This window comes from Periplaneta americana, chromosome 13 (genome assembly GCF_040183065.1).
Source record: "Periplaneta americana isolate PAMFEO1 chromosome 13, P.americana_PAMFEO1_priV1, whole genome shotgun sequence".
NCBI classification, from domain to species: Eukaryota; Metazoa; Arthropoda; class Insecta; order Blattodea; family Blattidae; genus Periplaneta; species Periplaneta americana.
The window spans coordinates 55,101,597-55,124,021 of record NC_091129.1 but is presented as its reverse complement, the minus strand read 5'-3'; the positions used below and the strand labels follow the sequence as shown (position 1 = coordinate 55,124,021).

The 22,425-nt window shown below is 37.6% G+C and overlaps 1 protein-coding gene across 2 annotated transcripts in view; it reads right to left on the bottom strand.

Annotated features, from left to right (window-relative positions):
* The window catches only part of LOC138711928 (cytochrome P450 6j1-like), a 42,438-nt gene that overhangs the window by 8,435 nt on the left and 11,578 nt on the right, over nt 1-22,425 (bottom strand). For both annotated transcript variants that reach the window (XM_069843228.1, XM_069843229.1), the window contains exons 3-6: nt 22,112-22,385; nt 14,153-14,238; nt 2,433-2,654; nt 1,755-2,018 (exon numbers count right to left, since the gene is read on the bottom strand). In XM_069843228.1, coding sequence (XP_069699329.1) covers nt 1,755-2,018; nt 2,433-2,654; nt 14,153-14,238; nt 22,112-22,385 — 846 coding nt within the window. The remainder of the gene's footprint in view (nt 1-1,754; nt 2,019-2,432; nt 2,655-14,152; nt 14,239-22,111; nt 22,386-22,425) is intronic.

Sequence of the window (22,425 nt, the reverse complement as noted above, 5' to 3'; positions counted from 1 at the left end):
TGTTTTCTTTTCAACATTGAGCATAAATATTTGGTTGGGAGTTAATTGGAACTACATAGTTTCAGCATTTAAATTTTCAGCTAGCTCTATAAGTTGTTTCAGAGGAAGAACAATTGTTTGTATGCATCTGAAGTCTTGTTAGTGTAATATGTAGGTAATCGGCGATGTATGCAATGGAAAGGGAAAGGAACTGGACACCTTACCCTATCTCATTATCTCCTGGTTTAGTTGTCTCATTAGTGATACTATATTGGTGTCACTTATAAGGTTCAAACCTGTCTTCAGACAATTGATTAAACAACAACAATAACAATGCGTAACTTGATAGTGTAGTCTTTAAGATCAACACGACTGTTGCCACTTAAAGCCATACACTGCTGCTGTTTCATATAATGATCATGATCATAATGGTCACCATGAACAACAAGGATTAACTTCATCTCATGAAGTAAGTGTGTTTTGGAAATATTCCAGCCACCTTTTTTTGGTCTGCCTAGATTACTATTTGACACAGGTTTGTAAATTAATCTCAGTTTTAGACATATTGGTACGTTCTTAAATCATTCTCTCTGTATATCGTATTATTTATTTCTGAATGATTTTATTTTATATCTTTATTAAATGATATTTAATTCCTTCCTGGTATTTCCACTTTTATTTTTCATATCTTAATGTACAGCTCGTAACATGTAAAATTTTCATTTTGATTACTTCATTTCTTCTTTGTCCATTTTTCGTTAGGTTCTAGGAGTGAGATGTAATAGCATCCTAAATACCGAAACTTGTTAGATTTATAGTTTTTATTTTCTTGTAATATTAAAATTATTTGTGTCTCATTAGTATATAGATCAGTTTATTTTGTTAGTGGTATCTCCATTTCATAAATAAGATGAATGCGGCTTAGATAATTAAAACTATTCATTTTTCAATAATATTTTCTTCTAGTACTAGTTTTGCTCTTAAGAGTATTATATTTAGCCCTTAATGCTAATGTTTTTTTTTCTGGTTTATTTATAATTGATATCTCTATGTTACATACTTTACGTGAACTCCCTAATTTAAATACAGATCTTTGTAAGTTATCTTCAACATTACTTATGAGCTGATCCTCAGCGTGGAGTTTCGTATCTAAAAGTCCATATTTTTTAAAATTAATATGTAATTTTGATTTTTCTCTTTTTGGAAGAGTATTAGCGAAGGGTTTGTTGTTCTTATATAAATTACGTATTGTTGGATGCTCAATTATTAAATGGAGTTTAGTTGCCAGTGTAATTGGGGTGGTAGACTGAAGATTGGAAAAGCCGGGCTCTGGCTTAATTCAAGAAGGATATTTTATGTCATCTGCATGACTTCGAGAACGGCTGGGGGGTAAAATCAGCCATACACAAAATTGAGTACAGTCTTTTCCGAGAGTAAAAGGGTCCCGAAATGTAGTGGTGACCATCTCATTCTAGAGCCGAGATGAAGAAAACATGGAAGCTCTATTTTTCTGCCTGCAATTTGACAAACTGGCGTGTAATTAATTGAACATCTTAAATGATAAGCCTAATTTAAACGTCAAAATATTATCGTTACTTTTACCGGGAATAGCATCTTATTAATTATTCATCTCAAATAACACCTGGACTCAACGGGACTTCAGGCTGTATTCCCAGCAGTTCACCTAACAGTATGCCGTGTGACATTAATTTGCGCTAGTGTAATATATTCAGTATGATATTTTAAGTTAAACGATTCTACAGATAGTTACTCACCGATGCAGTTTCTGGGTCCTTCACCGAACGGCAAGTAGCAAAAGTTTGGTCTCTGTAGCTTGTTCTCCTCCGTGAACAGCTCAGGATCAAATTTCTCAGGCTCTGGAAAGTATTCCGGATCATGGTGTAGGGCATAAACAGGAATGTAGACTCCAGTATTGGCCCGGAGAGTGACACTCCCTTCGCCCGATGCACATGGAAGGTTGTAATCATTGAGACATTTCCTTTCCAGAATGGTGAGGACAGGATACTTCCGAAGTGTCTCTGTAATAATGAGATCTTATGTTACTTTAATCTAATGAGTGTGCAATTGTTTGCTTCATATAAGAAATGTCGCGGTTTGATATCAAAGAAATATTCACAGATATTACGAAACTGTTCATTGTCTGCAATTTGAATACTGAGTAAAGATATCATGATCATATGAAACTTCTCAATTTGTTTTCTTTTAATTTTATTCCGTTGTTTAACGATATTACATCACCTGCGAAGTTATCTAACGCCGATGGAGCTGGTGATAACAAGATAAGACGGAAGATTTGCCAGGAGATTACCTGACATTCAACTAACAGATGGAGAAAAATCTTGGATAAATCCGAAGCAGGTAATCAGTGCAAGCGGGATTCGAACCAATGCCAGAAAGCAACCTCCCCTCTCTTTAGGGAAACTATCACCTACCTGAAATCACCATGTCAAGATATGTAATTTCGTGAATGGTGTCGTACGTTAGTTCAGTGTTATGTTTGGCCATCACCCGAGATATCTCATTCCGGAGTCGACTTTGGATTTCTGGATGTAGAGCCAGCTCGTAAAGAACGTAGGTTATAGTAGTGGAAGAAGTGTCAAATCCCGCCAGTAGAAAGGCGAAAGCCTGGGCCACAAAGTCATCGCCATCGATACCTGAAAAAGATCATTATATAGAGCGTGTATGTGTGAACATATTCCTAAGAGAAGGAAAATTGCATTAGAATTATCGTCAACTTCATGTAATTAATTGTAGTAGGCCTATTATTGACCTACATTGTGTAGTAAGTATACACTAGTGCAGTTCATTATTCGCAGCAAGTGTAATCCGAAAATTTTATTAATTAGGAAGAAATATACAGAATGGAAGGTAAGGTAGTACATTAATTGACAGGAGCCATAGATCTCATTATTTAGAGTAAGTTTTGCCAAATAAAACAAATTATAGGACTTACGGATATTGAGATAATTACAAGTGTTTCGAAAGCGCTGAAGGCAATTGCAAGATGTCTTAACGCCGCATAAGTAGTACCACACACCCCATGCGGTCAGCGACTTGAAGGGGGCGAGTTAAGTTCAACTACCTTTCACCGTGTACCTTTCAGCAAGTGAGGGGGAGGGCGGCAGCAAACAAATGTACTGAGCTTCGGTGCAATACTTCGCGAGCTGATCTGGGGATAAATCTTCGCACAAAAATGACCTACGTAAACTCCGGATAGGGACGTAACTAATATTTGTTTATTTTGTGAAATTTAATGTCAGAAAATGTAAATTAATAACCCGAATGAACAAAATAGCTCGTGTTCTGGCGCAGTTCAACAATGAATACAGAATTATCAACTTACAATGCAATACACTAGGAATTAAATACGAAGTATGGCGTAATAATTTTAATGTAAGAGGAAATATGTACAGTAATAACAGTAATAACGTGAAAATCAGGAAATTATGTCCAAATTAGTGAAAACACATCGGATTGAAGTTTCAGTTACAATTAATGAAAAAAAAACTGATGTAACTTTGTGAACAAAATGTAATTAACATTACAATTTGTTGTTTTACGAATCACTAATCCGGGACGTTAATAATGAAATAAAGAGTAATAAACTCTGTAAACTACATTCCACTCACATCTTACAGGTACTGTTCAAAATATCCACCATCAGCGTGCGTGCAGCTTTCACATCTTCTAGCACAATTATGACGAACTCTGGCCAGTAGTTCTTCAATGTTCCGAATTTCTTCCGCGGCCTGGATCATGTCTAAGTACTCACGATTTGTGAACTCTGGCATCTCGTAGTTTTGAAATAAACTAAAATCTATCGCTGTGTACGTACAACTGCACACTAGTGCAATGTAAACATCACAACAGCTGATCAGTTGCGAGTACTACGAGACTGCCGTCCCGACAGTGATGCCAGATTTTTAGACCTTCTGTACGTCACTCGACAATCAAGGTTTCCAGTATTTCTTCAATCGATTAATTCGAAATCCGTGAATTTCCTAACTAAATTTTCTAATTAAAATATTGCTGCAACGTGAACATAACAAACGTTCTCTTCGTTGTTATACAAGAAATTAAATTTTAAACATTTTTCCAAAAATTCGCGATCGAAATGTCGGCATAAAAGTATTATTTCTTCAAAAACCTCGCAAAAACCAGGAAATGGTATTCTACTTTTTGTTCGTTATATTTTAAGGAATCACACCCTAAAATTAATGCACTACCTTATCTTCCACCCTGTGTAAATAATTACAAAGCCTGACAAAATCTCGATTTTTTTTTTGTGATAGAAATATGACGTGAACTAATGTCTAAACTGTCTTACATAAGATTATTCCTGATGTACAGTCCCCCCGACTCTTGGTGATGCGAAAATCTGAGTTCTATAGCGCGGTTCACACGACATCGACATAGGCACGCAGGAAGACGTCTGGCCGTGCCTGGGTATTTTTTCATCCTATTCCATAGTGCACACGAGTCCAAAATGTTGTCAGTTGTCTGCCTATTTCTGGTATCTAGGTCACTGTTTACGTCCATGATCTTTTATGGAAGGTACCGTGTGACATAAAAGTCACTTACCAAAGGGGGAAAACTTTATTGTTTTTGAAATAAATATTGTAATACCATGACAAAGACAGCAATGACCACAAGGACAAAGAAAAAGACACAAGAAAAACGTTAAGGATCACGACATTGGCCACAACAAGAATCACGATAAGGATCATGATAAAAATCACGATAAAGAACAAGACCACATAAGGACTATGAGAAATCAACAAGAACCACGAAAAGGACAATGGCCATTATAAGGACCATGACAAGGACAAACACGAATACAAGGACAAACACGAAGACAAGAACAAACAAGAAGACAAGGACCACCATAAGAATGACGATTTGGACCACTACAAGCACACAATATGGATGGAAACAAAGGACTATGATAGTGACCACGATAAGGTCCATGATAAGAACCACAGCAAGCACTAAGCTTACGATAAGAACCCAAGACATGACAAACACAACAAGTATCATGATAAGAACCACGACAAAGACATATAGAACACGATAAGGATGAAGATAACCACTACGATAACTACATGGACCATGACAGAGACAACAAGGACCAAGATAAGGATCACGACATAGGCCACGATAGACACGACAAGTATCACTACATGAACCACGATAAGGATCACGAAAGGACCACCATATGGACCAATACCATCATAAGGACAATGACAAAGACAACAAATATCACGAAAGGACCCTGACAAGGACAACACGGAGAACAATGAGGACTATTACAATGATAACACGCACCACGACGAAGACAACAAGAATGAAGATAAGGAATATGACAAAGATGCCAAAAACCACGGGGAAGACAAAAGAATCAAGATAAGGACATGGTAAGAAAAGGACCACTATAAGAAGCACGACAAAGACAAAGGAAAGGACCACGATAAGGATCACGACATGGATCGCATCACTATAAGAACCACGACGTGAAAAATAAGGTTCACGACGAGGACTAGGAAAGGACCATGGGAAAGACCACAACAGAGAACAAGGAATATCATAAAGATCACGACAAGGATAAAACAAAGACTAAAACAGCAAAGGCCGCTATAAGGATTACTTGGGCTACGAGAATCACTACGATAAGAATCACTGGAAGGACCACGATAAAGACAATGCGAAAGATTGCGACGACCGTTGCAAGAACCACAAAGATACAGACAAGAACAACGACAAAGACAACCATAAGAATCATAACGTTATGAATCACAATTAGGACCACGATATGAACCACGATAGGAATCACGACAAACACCAAGGCCATGAAAAGGACCATGACAAAGAAAAAATGGACCATGATAAGGACGACAAAGACAACAAGTATCACGATAAGGAACATGACACTGACGGCAAGGACTGCGATGAGCATCACAACAAAGACAACAAGGATCTTGATGAGAGTCATAACAAAGACAAGGACCACGACATTGATTACGATGAGGAGCACGATAAGGTTCACGATAAGGACCATGACAAAGGCAACAAGGACTACGATAGGGTTCATGATGAAGAAGCAATTATCGCGATAAGGACCATGACAAAGACAAGGACGATGATAAGAACTACGATAGAAACGACAAGGATCACGATAAGGAGCATGACGAAGAAAACCAGGACCACGACAAAGACGAATCACAACAGAACCATGACAGAGACAATAAGAAACACTATATGGAGCCCCACGAAGACAAGGATCACGATAAGAATTACAAGAACAAGACAAGGATCACGATAAGGGGTCGGCCTGGGTAGCGTAGGCGGTATAGCGCTGTCCTTCTATGCTCGAGGTTGCAGGTTCTATCCCGGCCCAGGTTGATAGCATTTAAGTGTGCTTAAATGTGACAGGCTCATGTCAGTAGATTTACTGGCATGTAAAAACTCTTTCCGGACAAAATTGCGGCATACCGGTGACGCTGTTATAACTTCGGCAGTTGTGAGTGTAATTAAATAAACCATAATTTAATTTAGTTGAATTTAATTTACAATACATTAACATTTTTCTTGTAGTTTACGAGTATAGAAGTTAGTTACAAAAGCAAACTAAATTACTCATTTACGCTTGTCTTGCGTTTAGAAAATGATTCCTGCATGTGAAAGAATTATGCACCCAGACCTGACAGTTTTTACTGACGAAGCGAGGCTGTATTTTCTGGGACATTAAATCCGCAAAACTTTCGTTATTGGATTTATAAAACACCTATGAGCGCCCATTATGTTTATGATATTCGTAATGTTTTTCATAACAATATACAAAAGAACTGGTCTTCTTTTCTACAATAATTTATTGAAGCTACACGAAGCTTGCCCTAATATTTTGAAAACTTGGTATAATCAAAGGTAAGATTAAACAATGTGATAGAATTTAATTACAGTTCTGATTAACAATTAACAATAAGTTTGAAGACTAGACTCTGATTGCGTATTTTACGGTAATAGTAGTCCCTTTACGACGGACGAAATGCTAGCAACTGGCCGGTACGTATTGGAGGCACTCGAAGCTAATCGTGCCAAACCGCCTTTTTATGTCATGATTGTTCAAGTCCTTAAGACCGCACCCCTGTGAGTACGTGATTCATTTCTTTGTGCTATCTTATCGATTCAGATACAGCATCCAAGTCAGATGGAGTCCGCGTGAACAAGAAACGTCCCTCCGTCTCCCTGTCTGCAGCCTCCTCAGATCGATGACGTGTTCGCAAATCACGTACTTCGTCCTGCCGCAGATCTGAAGATCGCGGCACCGTAGATAACGAGATTCACTAAGTTCCAGGACCTACTAACTCTGGTAATTCCTATGTTTGCCGTAGACCGCTGCGAAAGCCACTAAACCTCCCTGGGATCTATGCAGTTCCCTTAGACAGATAACATCTGTAGGCGAATCACGGTACCACGTCTGTCTAGTCTCCTGGTCGACCTGAAACTATTGAAGATGATAGATGAAGTTGAAATTAATGAAGACGAAATGATTTCGTGGTTCAACGTAGAAAGTCGTGTGGTTGAGGGGGATATCCTCGGATAAAACCCAACCAGATAACTTGTTCTAACTAGGATTTGAACCCAGGCCCGATAGTTTAACAGTTGGACACGCTAACCGTTAATCCTCAGCGGTGGACCATCATTTCTTTAATTGTTTAATTTGTACCAAGTCACTTAATCCTCTGAATAAGATTCTGGCTGATACGTGGGCCTACATCTTTTATCAGGCAGTACATCTCACTTAATGATATGTGTCAGAGGAAGAATAATTTGTTTGTATGCATTTGAAGTCCAACTAGTGTAGTATGTAGGTAGTCGGTGATGTATGCAGTGGAAGAGGAAAGGAACTGGCCACCCTACCACATTATCTCCTGGCCTACTTACCTCATAAGTAGTGCCTTCTTCGTATCACTTGCGAGGTTTAGATCTGTCTTCGGACAGTTGACTAACGAGTCACTTAATATGTTCTATAATAATATATAGTGTTTGACAGGTTGAATATTTTAAAATAATAATTAGTGCTTATTTGCTTAATCCATTTAATCCCATTGTCCTATGAATAGGACGGGAACATAATTCCAGTTAATAACCGAATTTTGTGAAAAGTGTTTGCTCTCAATCAAAGATTATCAGATCAATTGACTCAGCAATGTTTTCTGAACGCATTCTGTTGAAGATTGTCAACAATCGCTTTGTTTATTCCCGTCTAATCGCCAGTGGTTCAAGTACCTGCTTGCTGTTTTCATCATGTTTACAGGTATGCAGATTTATTTATTTATATTTCTGTTAGTTACCCAATTCTAAATTTTCTATCATGTTATTGTTGTTTGAAAATGTATATAACACCCTTTATAAATTAAATCATGTCGATATTTGTGTCATTGTTCAAAATAATTGCGTTTACAGTCAGTGTCATATCTACTGTATAGGACATTGGGACAATATGGATTATTTTTCTATTATGATTTTTTCAGACAAGAGGCAACGCAACTTGCTGTCACCTGAAGAGGCAGTAGAATATCTGTATCAAATATGGAATAAAAAAACAGATGAAAACGAAGTCAACTCAATTTCCGTGGCTATAATTCCCCCACCACCAGATGCCCCCAGCGATTGTGAGGATATTGATGACGACGTCATTGTGGTTCCCGATAAAATTACTGGTATGTCACCTGATATTGCAGGTACGATTGAACTAACAATTCCGGAGAAGGAAGATATCTCTCTTGCAATTAACACCAACACCTCAGAACCAACTGGGACAAATAAACAACCCAGCAGTAAAGAAACAACTTCCCTAAAGTCTCCAAAATAGAAAAAATTGAATGGAAGGTGTCCCCAATATTCCGATTCTCCTGACAAAATTCCTCTTTCAATGAAGGAATCCATAAAGAATAGTCTGCAAGGCAAATCTGTCCCTGATATATTTATTTCTATATCCAACAACATTTTTGACAAAATATTAGAACAGACACAAGTATACAGTCAACAGAAAAATGACCATTCATTTTCACTTGCAAAAGAAGAGCTTATGAAGTTCGTGGGTATTCTTCTTTTTAGTGGATACCACAGCCATGTATTGTGGGTCCCTATCACCACGGCATGGCGCGTCCTCAGGTTGCGGATAGAGGAGACGGCCTCCAGGTATGGAGGGTAGCTGCGAATATATTGAATAAGCAATCGTGGACAGCCGATAAGGGGTGGTCCTCCGGCTTGGGGGTTGGGCGAAGGGCTAACAACCCATCACCGTAAAAAACAGCTTGTTACGTATCCCTATAATAAGCCTCGGAATAGGAATGATTCTCTGGCACGACCACAGCAAAGGAATAAGGTTTTGAGATTTGGCACTTGGAACGTAACTAGTCTTTATAGAACAGGAGGGGGAACATTAGTAGCAAAAGAACTAGCTAGATATAGAATAGACTTCGTAGGAGTACAAGAGGTTAGGTTAGATGGGAATGGGATATCACAAATAGGAGATTACGTGTTGTATTATGGGGAAGGAAACAATAATCACCAATTAGGAACAGGATTCTTTGTTCATAAAAGAATAAAATCAGCAGTAAAAAAGGTCGAATTTATCAGTGACAGGTTATCATATTTAGTACTTAAGGGTAGATGGTGCGACATCATAGTTATAAATGCTCACGCCCCTACAGAAGAGAAAGACGACCATATAAAGGATAGCTTCTATGAGGAATTGGAACATACTTTTGATCAGTTCCCTAGATATCACATGAAAATTTTATTGGGGGATTTCAATGCTAAAGTAGGACGGGAGGATATTTTTAGACCAACTATTGGAAAAGAGAGCCTACACGCAATTAGTAGTGACAATGGAGTTAGATTAGTCAACTTTGCCACATCGAAAAATTTAATTGTCAAAAGTACAACATTTCCCCATAAGGATATACATAAATATACTTGGACTTCTCCAGATGGATTGACACACAACCAAATAGATAACATCTTGATAGATAAACGGAGACATACTAGTATAGTAGATATTCGAACTTTCAGGGGTTCAGACTGTAATTCTGACTATTATTTGGTGATTGGAGAATTAAGAGAAAGATTATCAGTAGCCAAGCGAGTAGAGCAACAAGTTAATATTACTAACTTCAATATCTTGAAATTAAAGGACGAGGAAGCTAAGCAAAATTATCAGGTCGAAATTTCGAATAGGTTTGCCACTTTAGAAAGTTCCGACGAAGTTGAGAAAGAATTAGATGTTAATAGCGTGTGGGAAAATATCAGAGATAGTATCAAAATTGCAGCTGAGCAGAGCATAGGTTATTATGAAACTAAGAAAAAGAAACCGTGGTTTGATGAAGATTGTTGCATGGTAGTAGAAAGAAGGAAACAGGCAAAATTGAAATTCTTACAGGATCCAGTTGAGGAGAAGAGAGATAATTATTTCAATGAAAGACGGGAAGCAAGTCGTACACTTAGGAATAAAAAGAGAGATTACTTAAAGGAAAAACTGAATGAGGTAGAAACAAATAGTAAGAATAAAAACATTCGAGATTTATATAAGGGTATAAAGGAATTTAAGAACGGATATCAGCCAAGGGTAAACGTGATCAAGGATGAGAATGGTGACTTGCTTGCAGACTCTCCATCATTCCTAAACAGATGGAAAAACTATTTTGCGCAACTACTAAATGTACATAGGCCAAATAGAAATGATCGGGACGAAATTGAAATACAAACTGCTGAGCCATTTATAGTCGAACCCACGCTTTCAGAAGTCGAAATTCCGATAGAAAATCTGAAAAAGTACAAGTCTCCAGGTATCGATCAAATTCCAGCAGAATTAATACAAGAGGGTGGAAGTGCATTATATAGCGAAATTTATAAACTTGTACTTGCTATTTGGGAAAAGGAAATTGTACCAGAACAATGGAAGGAGTCCATAATTGTACCTATTTTTAAAAAGGGGGACAAAACCAACTGTGGTAACTTTCGAGGAATATATCTTTTGTTGACTTCGTACAAAATTTTGTCCAATATTCTTTTGAGAAGATTAGCTCCGTACGTAGATGAAATTATTGGGGATCATCAGTGTAGTTTTGGGCGTAATAGATCGACTATTGATCAGATTTTTTGTATTCGACAGATAATGGAGAAAAAATGGGAGTATAAGGGTACAGTACATCAGTTATTCATAGATTTCAAAAAGGCATATGACTCGGTTAAGAGGGAAGTATTATATGATATTCTTATTGAATTTGGTATTCCCAAGAAACTAGTTCGATTAATTAAAATGTGTCTCAGTGAAACATACAGCAGAGTCCGTATAGGTCAGTTTCTATCTGATGCTTTTCCAATTCACTGCGGGCTAAAGCAGGGAGATGCACTATCACCTTTACTTTTTAACTTCGCGCTAGAATATGCCATTAGGAAAGTTCAGGATAACAGGCAGGGTTTGGAATTGAATGGGTTACATCAGCTTCTTGTCTATGCGGATGACGTGAATATGTTAGGAGAAAATACACAAACGATTAGGGAAAATATGGGAATTTTACTTGAAGCAAGTAATGAGATAGGTTTGGAAGTAAATCCCGAAAAGACAAAGTATATGATTATGTCTCGTGACCAGAATATTGTACGAAATTGAAATATAAAAATTGGAGATTTATCCTTGGAAGAGGTGGAAAAATTCAAATATCTTGGAGCAACAGTAACAAATATAAATGACACTCGGGAGGAAATTAAACGCAGAATAAATATGGGAAATGCGTGTTATTATTCGGTTGAGAAGCTCTTATCATCCAGTCTGCTGTCCAAAAATCTGAAAGTTAGAATTTATAAAACAGTTATATTACCGGTTGTTCTGTATGGTTGTGAAACTTGGACTCTCACTCTGAGAGAGGAACATAGGTCCAGGGTGTTTGAGAATAAGGTGCCTAGGAAAATATTTGGGGCTAAGCGGGATGAAGTTACAGGAGAATGGAGAAAGTTCCACAACACATAACTGCACGCATTGTATTCTTCTCCTGACATAATTAGGAACATTAAATCCAGACATTTGAGATGGACAGGGCATGTAGCACGTATGGGCGAATCCAGAAATGCATATAGAGTGTTAGTTGGGAGACCGGAGGGAAAAAGACCTTTAAGGAGGCCGAGACGTAGATGGGAGGATAATATTAAAATGGATTTGAGGGAGGTGGGGTATGATGATAGAGACTGGATTAATCTTGCGCAGGATAGGGACCGCTGGCGGGCTTATGTGAGGGCGGCAATGAACCTTCGGGTTCCTTAAAAGCCATTTGTAAGTAAGTAAGTAAGTGGATACCACACACTACCAAGGGAGCTCATGTACTGGGATCGTTCTCCAGACTGCAGCGTGGAAATTGTTGCTGACTGCATGTCACGTAATAGATTCCAAGACATAAAAAAGAATAATTTCAATGACAACAGCAGCACTGACAAAGAAGACAGATATTACAATGTGAGGCGATTATATAATTTAGCTAACGAATCTCTGAAGAAATATGGGTTATTTTGTGAAAAGTATCAATTGACGAAAGGATGGTGAAGTATTATGGCAGGCACATACTCAAAATGTATATGAGGGAAAAACCAGTAAAATTTGGGTACAAACTCTGGATGCTATGTAGTTATGATAATTATCCTTTACAGATTTTGCCATATCAGGAAAAAAGGACAACGATCATGAACCATTGTCATTTAGAGTTGCAAAATCGCTTGCATCCATAATTGAAAACCCTAAACAGCTTGTTATTTATATAGATAACTTCTTCACATCCTACAAATTTGCTGTCATGGTGAAAGAAAAAGGTTTCTTTGTGACAGGAACTGTTCTGGAAAATCGCATTTCACTCAAACCATTTTCCAAAATGAAAAAAAAGGAAAGAGGGGCTATCGACAAATGTTTGGATACAAATAATAATATTGGCATAGTTCGCTGGAATGATAACAAAGTTGTAACAGTTGTCACCAGTTTTGAATCCCTCGACCCTAAAGGAGAAGTGCAACGAAGGACAAAAGGCTCAAGAACTAACATCGCAATCCCATACTGCATTAGTTCCCACAATAAGTACAAGAATGGAGTTGACCTCTTCGATAACCTGATGGCTGTATACCAAATCCGGATTCGGGGCAAGAAGTGGTACTTCCCTTTATTCACAAATATCTTGAACACCATGGTGGTAGCATCCTGGAAGCTCTAAACTACTGCTGATCTGGGTACTCATGATCTGGTTTTGTTTCGAAAACATTTTTTTAGTAATCAACATATTTTATGATATTAGTAACCATATGACATAAAATACATTTATTATTATTATTATTATTATTATTATTATTATTATTATTATTATTATTATTATTATTATTATTATTTTACATACTGGCAACGTTTTTCTTGAAGAGTAGTGGTACACCGAAACCCAGACCAGGACCACATCGAAAAGAAAATGTCTTATGGACGTCGGGCTCGACAACATTGGTCATTTCATAGCAAAAAATCCATCAGGAAAACAACTTCGGAGTGGCTAGGGAAAGCCGAAAACAATGTGTGTGAAGTTTAAAAGGAGGCTCTGTGTCAAATGTTTTGAGAAATATCACAAATTGTAAAATTTATGGATGAAGATGTGAAACAAAATGTTTCTTAGTAACGTAAATTAATATACTAGTAGATTTCTAATATAGCCCCAATGTCCTATGTATAGGACATACTGTATATTTCAAGTCAGACATTTTTTTTTTCGAAAATACAGTTTGTACATACTCAAACAATGTATCTGAGTTCGTTTAGTAATAAAATATCAAAATAAATTATGATATGCTATTGTGGATCTTAATGAGTAATTCACAAATATAATTCTGTGGCTGTAAGAGCTTCATTTTCTGGCATACTTTCGTAAAAAATTTCATTAAAAACAAATTTCTCAGCTATTTCACTGGATGTTCGTCTTGGAATAAATTATTAGTATATTTTATCCTTAAACATAACATAATTGCTTTTAGTCAGATAAGATATGACTGCAAATGGAAAATGATGAACTGTTTTTTTTAAGTAGTTTGTGTTTTGATGCTCATTGGAACGGTTATCTTTCCCACTTACTGAACGAAGTCTCTTGGTCCCGGCCCCTTTTTCGTAGCTCCATCATGTTGTCCAGAAAATCTTTCCTCTCAACGTTGTTCTTCTCCCTGCAATTAATAAGACTGTTAGAATTGTAAGGCCTAGTATAAATTTTATAGACATAAATAATGCAGTCTCGTAGAAGAATTAATAGGTGATGAAACTCAGAATTTTGTGTTCCGTTATGACGATGATGAATCGATATTTGTAGCATTACTAATTAATATCTATAATTAGAGACTATCCACATATGAAACGAAACAATAAACACAATGGTAAAGTTTAGAGCCTATATTTGTCTGGATGCAAAATGCATTTGCAAGTGACATTCTACAGAATGTGAAAAAGGGATCTTTCTTCAAAATGTGATTTTGCATAGATTTGATTGTACATATACGGCGGTTTACAATTGGTTTAGATGAATGACATTTACCGTGCCATGGATAGTTCAGTCTCTCAGTTAGTCTTCAGCCATTTCCACGTATGTATTTTCCCAGAAGAACTATGCATCGTTGCCATCGCTCCGGTATTTGCGTATGACCACACTGTACCATTCTCTTGGGTGTCACGCATCCAGTCTCTGACAGCTGATTGCAGGGCATTAGTCAGGAAATCTTTCACCGCTAGCGGCTTCTTCATTTCACTGAAGAAGACGTATGCTAGGCACGCTGTTAGAATGGTGCCTCATATCAACAAATGCACGTGGGCAAGGAATTCGCAATTGATTATACACCAAAGTACACCAGTGCGCAATTAGTTGTACACCAATTACACCAGTGCGCAATTAGAAAACTAGTTCCCTTTTGTAAGTGGTTTCTTGTTTTAAAAAATGTGCAATGTTGCGGTTTATCATGTATTAAACGAAAACTTAGCTACTAATTTATAATTATTACAACAATATATACAAAATTATTTTCTTTCAAATAAAAAGTTGAGCGCATTAATACAAACCACGAGAAAGTTGTACATTGAGGTCAGATTCAAGTGTACACAATGGCATTGTGCAAACGCAACGTTTTACACATACTGAAACACCTTTCTGATGGTGAATGATGTCATCATGACTGATAATGCTATGCAGGATGTGTATACGACCTCTGACTTCAGCATTGCATAATATTAGAAAGTGCAGTCTTACAGATCCAGCCTTAATTGAGTTACGGCATGTCAGATGGGCACTGGTCAGTTTAGTTTAAGCAAATACAGCAAATACTCTCTAATAGAGAGTATTTGGTAGTTAGAGAGTATTTGGTTTCAGCAGATAAATAACTTTTATTGAGTGGTACGATAGTAAATTGAACTGTTGTGTTATGAATTTGTGAATTGTGATATTTACCGAAGAACAATATTCATTTATTTTTCCACAAATAGTGAATTGTACTGTGTGTTGTGTGATATTATTACGGGAGAGGAGTGAATTGTGTTCGATGTTGTGAATTATGTTAGAGTAAATTATTTATCAGTACATCTACAAATAAATTAATTGTCCTGTGTTGGTATTTGTAGGCTACCGGTATAGGATAGAATTATGGCAGAAGAAATTGCAGGTCCATCTTTACTAAAGCGAGGAAACCCATTTAAAATGGAGAAAAGATATCATATTAAGAGCACAAAGTATCTGAAATTCGTAATTTGCTATTAGCTAGGGTCTAGGTTGTCTGAGGTTACAGCCTCAAGATGACAAAGTGCTATTTGGACATGTTATCAGAAAGAAGATAAAATGTGGCAGTTGCACTGTATTACAGACAATGTTGTGGATAGACTTACGATTATTATGACAGATGATTCTTCCATTGATAGCAACTCATCCAGTGACTCTGAATTCGATTCAGAAGGAATTGGAGTGTTGTCTGATAGCGACTAAGTTAATCACTAAGTTCTGGATTATTTGCTTAACCTAGCATCATCATATTTAAAATATAATATATTAAGAAAGTAGACTACTATGCTGACTATAATTTAATACTGAAGCTTTTTTTATTAATGGCGGGTACTTGATTTCGTCATTCACCCATATGGAACCAATTGTGTACACCAATTACCAACAGAGTCGTTGCCCAGAATGCGCCATAGGAGACCTGAATCGTAATAATGATTAATGAATAATTCATAACTTCATATTTATATTTGAATACATTTATATTTATAGTTTATTATCTGTTATTTTTACCATAATTATACAGAGTGTACCGCAGTGGGATGCTCATAGCTTACCTAAGTGTTCCTGGAATTATTTTGAGTGATAAAGTTCTAATAAATATATGTCCGAATTGAAACGGTATCTTCAGAAAACACAATTCTAAATTAATAATTTTATTACTTGTGATTGACTTACAATTTTGTTTTGAGGAATACACATTCTGAATTGTCACATTTGAGGTTCGAAATGACCACCATGATTGTCGAGACATCTTTGAGCTCTGTATATAAGAGAGTTTATCGATATTATTACAACACCGCCATAATTTCTCAAGTCTTCTACGTTCTTCATTATTTTCCCGAGAAGTTCGACCCTTGTGTTCGAACGAGTAGCTTACACAACTGATTTCATGTGCCCCCAAATTAATCTAATGGAGACAAATCTGGTGATCTTGATGGCCAAGTCATTGGACCTCCTCGTCCAGTCCAAAGATGTGGAAACTGTTGGTTTAAAAATGCAGTCATACACCTGCCACCGTGTGGAGGTTCACCATCTTGCTGCAGCCGAATGCCTTGTCTAATAAAAAGAGGAACATCCTCCAACAGTAATAAAAGACAATGGTGAGCTGTCAAGGTGTTTGGAAACTCAACAATTACGTAAATGTCGCTGAGCGCATTCTATTCAGAATTAACTGAACTACATCTTTGCGATGAGGTTGTATACTGTTGTAAGTAATCACAAGTAAAATTATTAATTTAGAATTGTGTTATCGTTACAATTCGGACCCATATTAATTATAACTTTTTCAATCAAAATAATCCCAGGAACACGTAGGCAAGCTATGGACATTCCGCTGCGGGACACTCTGTATATACAGTAGTAGGCATATATAATTTTTAAATGCTTTTCCATTTTCAACACTGACCTGCTTGTACAGTACTGTGTGAAACCACGCCCAGAAATGTTTCGCGCGAATGATCCACCAATAATATGTCAGAAATGACCACGTGCTCTTGTTGATATGAGGAACCATTCTAAGAGCGTGCCTAATTTAGTCGCTGAATGCGAGATCTGGTGAGTACGGAGCAATCGAAGCAATGGAAGCACAAGGACAGTGCTATAGCAAAGAAGTTTCAGCCCACTGGATCCTGTGGAAAGCAAATGGCAACAGTCTTTGGACGAAAATGGTATCCTGGTGGCGGATTGGCTCCCGCCAAAAACCACCATCAACAGGGATGAGTATTGAGGTTCTACAAAGAAGTTGCATTATCGCAAGGAGAAGTGAGCCAAGAAGGTCCTGTTGCTTCATAACAATGTTCGTCCGCATATCAGCCAACAGACTGAGAACGAGCTGAGGCCACTGGGGTTCACTGTGTCAGCACATCATCCTTCAGTGAAATGAAAAAGCCTCTACGCGGTGTCAGATTTCCTGACAATAACGCTCTGCAAGCAGCTGTCAGAGACTGGGCACTTGACATCCAAAAGAATGGCACAGTGCGGCCATACGAAAGCTACGGGAGCCGTGGTAACGATCCATAGCTCTTCAGGGAGAATACGTGGAAAGGGATGAAGCCTAACCTGGAAGCCTGGACCATGCACGACACGGTAAATGCTGTTAGTCTAAATCATTTGTAACTCTCGTAAATGAGTTTTTTCATTTGCATTTTCCGCGTATATCTTGCTATTTGTAAGGGAGAAAATGCTCATACTATTGCTCTTTTCAAAACCTTGATTTACATGACATGAAGAGCGCCATCTGAAATGCCATGTATTTTCTTATTAGATAGTTTAACGGTTTTGGAAAAGAGCTCTATTACAAAGCATTCGTTTGTCTATGCTGATTCTGATTTGTTTAAGAAGGGGGAGTAAATTGAAATTTATGTACATTTTAAGTTCATGTAACTTTCTTATAATTCAGCGGTCCTTCATTATCGGTGAGATGATGGAATTATCTACTGGCGCAGCGGTGGGACGGATTGAATGATGGGAGGAAAGAATCAGACGTGAAGTATTGTAAAAAATTATTCCGGAATATATGAGGAATATATGAAAGGAAATTAAATCTGTTAGAGAAAACTTGACATCGAAAATCGAATTGAATCCAGAATTCTACTGAAGACTGAGCCTGAGATCAGTCAGAATTTAGCTTTCCCGAGAGAGGCATCGGTTTTCTACGGTTTGTCTTACGGTAATATTTGACGAGGGTTTATCTCTCTGCTTTATCTTCTCATCCATTTCGTGGCACTATACTTATCTCGAATGTCAAGAAAATACATCTTTCGGAATATATAAAGGAAAATGATATAAAATCAAGAAATTTCTGCCATAGAAAACTGCTATCGAGGATCGAATTGAATTCACAATTCTATAGAAGATTCGTCTGAGTTCAGTCAGATGATGGCTTTTCCCGAGAGCGGCAAGGGTCTTCTGCAATCTGAGTTGGATAATGTTTGACAAATTCCCTTCCCCTATAATTTATTTTAGCAATCATTCCATGCCCCAAACTTCCAGCATAATTCACCTTCATCGAGTCCGAGAGTCTCCTCTTGTGTTGTATTTAGCATTACTTTGAGGATCTGGTTATTGGCATTCTTGAAAAAAGTCATTACCTGGGTATTGTTTCTTTTTTCTTTTCTTTTCTTTTCTTTTCTTTTCTTCTCTTCAATCTGTTAAGTTTAATATTTACAATGTTATTAGTGTAGATTAATTTTTAAGGATTCTGATAACTTTAACTTGATCTTTCTTTTGTCTGTTCGGTTTTATATCCGTTCTTTCTCTCGGAAGTGATCATAGCCATCAATATCACTTTGTAAAATTTTAATAGCTTTCTCTTCAAGATTCTGAGTTTCAATACAATACATATTATTAGTCACATTGTTTGGAAGTTATTTATTATTCTGGTCGAAATTTCGCTTATCTGCTTATCAACAGTAATGAGTTGCCCTTTTGCCGTTACGTGCGCCGCGCAGTTTTGTAGTGGGACCGTCATTCTTCCTATACACGTGCATGGTACTTCTTTAACATTAGCGCCCTTTATAAATAAATATGATTTCATCACGACTGTACAGTCACGTCTACCCATTATGGTTTGTTCGTATCTTTCCTTTCTCAGCTTTTCTTTTAGAAATCTACTAAAGCTAGATCTTTCTAATATGGACGTCTGGACTATAAGATTACTGAGTTCTTTTAATAACATGTCCTTCGAAGCCTCCTTTCAGAGCTACGTAATTGTAAAAGTGTTAACCCTTGCAGGTAGGCAAGTTGCTTGAAATTGAAATACCTTCTGGTGCCTGATAACTAAGGACCGGATTTTTAGATATTAAAAGCTAATGTTCCAGTTACCTATAGGTAGGCCTATAAACGAGTAAGCAGTAACCTCACTGTTGTATAAATTGCCGATGGATTTGAAAGTAGTAGAGATTTGTTGCGAGTGGCGCGAAGTTCATATTCTTTGAGTAATTGAAGAAGTTTGTGGCATCACTACAATTTGCTATAGCTTCCACTCACGTAGTCTTCTGGGTAGTTTTATTGGATAGTGCTCACCATTATTTACAAATTAGCAAGCGCGATTTACTAGATTAATTTATCCAATCTTTTTACCCACTTCATCATGTCTCTTAGATTCCCGAGTGTTGTGAACAAGGCCTCAGAATGGTTCTAACCTACATCATATACACTCAAGTATACTTGGTGACAGTTCTAACTTTTAGTCAGGGACTGCCCGTTCTTATGTGCTACAGTGCTAGCGCACAATGATAATTTTTGCTCAAATAATGTAGCCTATTTGTCATACCATAGTATTTACACTGTCATATGACAATTTACCGTGATTATGTTCATGACGTGTTACAGAGTGTTTAGTCTTCGCTCTTCGCTCTTTGGTGCCTCAGGGGATTCGTTGAGCTCTCGGAACTCTTATATGAGAATGGAGACAATTATGCGCATGTGCGAAGCTGAAATCACTGCTCTGATTGGCTATTTTTACGCGGGAAAGTGCTGTAGTCAGCTTCAGCACGACACAGTTTGAAGATTGTAAAAGTAAAGCGTAACGAAAGAATGCTTGTTTGTGGATGAACTCGGAACTATTTACAATGTATTTGGTAATTCAAGTATCCGACTGCTGCTGCTATCTACCTGTTTGAGGTTCCTCCTAAGTCAGCCAGCAAGCGACGGAAAATGATATCCCAGAAAATTGAAGCCAAGGAAGTATGTGACTGTATAATTCACGAAGCTACCCACCGTTTCCAGTCTTTAATCTACTTAGACGCAACGAAATTGATAAACAATAAAATGTTTGACAATTTTTCGCATAATTTCCTGAACGCGAACTTGAAGTTGCTGTCAACAGCTATACTATACTGAAAAAAAAGTGTTAAAAACACAACTTGGAGTTAAATACGGAGGACCCGACTTTGGAAATATAGATGGCTGTTCATTTGTTACAATACATAGTCTCCAACAATTTACACAGTCCATTCTATGAAGTAACGAAGTTGTTAAATATTTCGGTTACAAGACCAATGACCACTGCTGAACCAGAAAGATGATTTTGTTGCTTGAAACGCATAAACATGTTTTTAAGGAACACTATGTCCCAGGATCGTCTCACTGCTCTTGCAATACTGTCAATAGAAAAGAGCATGATGTCCAAGATGGAGGGGTTTAACACCAGGGTAATTGACAAGTTCTGCAGTAAGAAGGAACGTCTTATGGACTTCATAATTTGTCACTAAGCGAGTCTCAAATTAATATAAATGCATTTAAGTGTATACAGTAGGCCGATAGAGAGATTGTAGCACACTTATTATTTTGAGCACCAGCCGCTACTGCTTTCAGTACCTAAAAGTCCGGTCCCTACTGATAACTGTGTTCGTGCAGGAAACAAGCAAGCAACACTGTAGTCGAAAATTAGGCACATTTAGTTTGTACTACTAGACAATATCTCACTGTGTGTCAGCAATAGGGGTAATACGTCCGCGTCGTCTCTTATCCTGAGTTGTAGTCTGTGTTGACAGTGCATATTGAACGCATTATTATTGTTCGTTGTTTCTTCAGGCCAATAAGTAGTGGAGTGGCGACAAGAGAAGAATGCAACACCTGGAATTTTGTACATTTTATTAATTACGAATTGAGATACATTAAATGTGGTTAAGATTGGAAATGTTGTTGTATAAAACAAACAAGCACTGTACAGTATTTTATGAACAAGATAGATGTTCATAGCGGTCCCTACTTTTCTTTTGAGACGTACATTTTACGCAGTTCCGCTTTCCTCTCTTGTCACCATTCCACTGTACTTATACCAAACTACCCATTACTTCATGCACACATTATTGTGTCCAATTTAACCTGCTCCTATGTACTCTACAATGATACTGTATGTGCAGGAGTAAAAGGTTTATCACCTTTACAATGACGTAGCTCTGAAAGGAGACTTCGGCGAATATGCATTCCCTATCTCAAACGGATTCAAATGTCCTGCCCTACAATCTCACGAAGGTTTTTACAGGAATTTTTTTAAACATTCTGTAGAAGGAAAACAACCGCTATGAATACATTGCCTGGAAACCAATGTGGTGTATTCAAATCCCGGCTACCACATTATGGCTTTAAAATGTTGATGCCTTTGATATCTGAGATGAAAGCCCGACATTGTATTAGCCGTACCTCGTGTGGTTTCTGCACGTATGTCCATTTAACCTGAAGATCAAGTTATAAAATAAATCCTCGAAGATAGAAGAGAACACAAACAAATGCATAGAAAAGAGATTATTTTAGATTTTGAATTGTAGAAGTCCCACCTGTACTCGACCGTGCTCCACACGGAATTCCTGAAGAAGTTCAGCACATCTTCGTCCATAATACGTAGGCGCAGTACGCTCTGCAGGGCTGGGGCGAAGAATGTGGTCAGGTTCGCGAAGGCTTTGAAAACCGAGAATTCGAACAAACGACGTAGGAAGCGTCGAAACTCGGCGTCTGGGTTCTTAAGCGAGTTGCTCTCGATGCCGAATGCACACGAAGCTATCACGTCCGTCGTGAAGCGCGCCATAGTGTCTTTCACCTGCACTGGTCGACCTGAGTACGTTACATACAATACGTATTAGATTTACGGAGC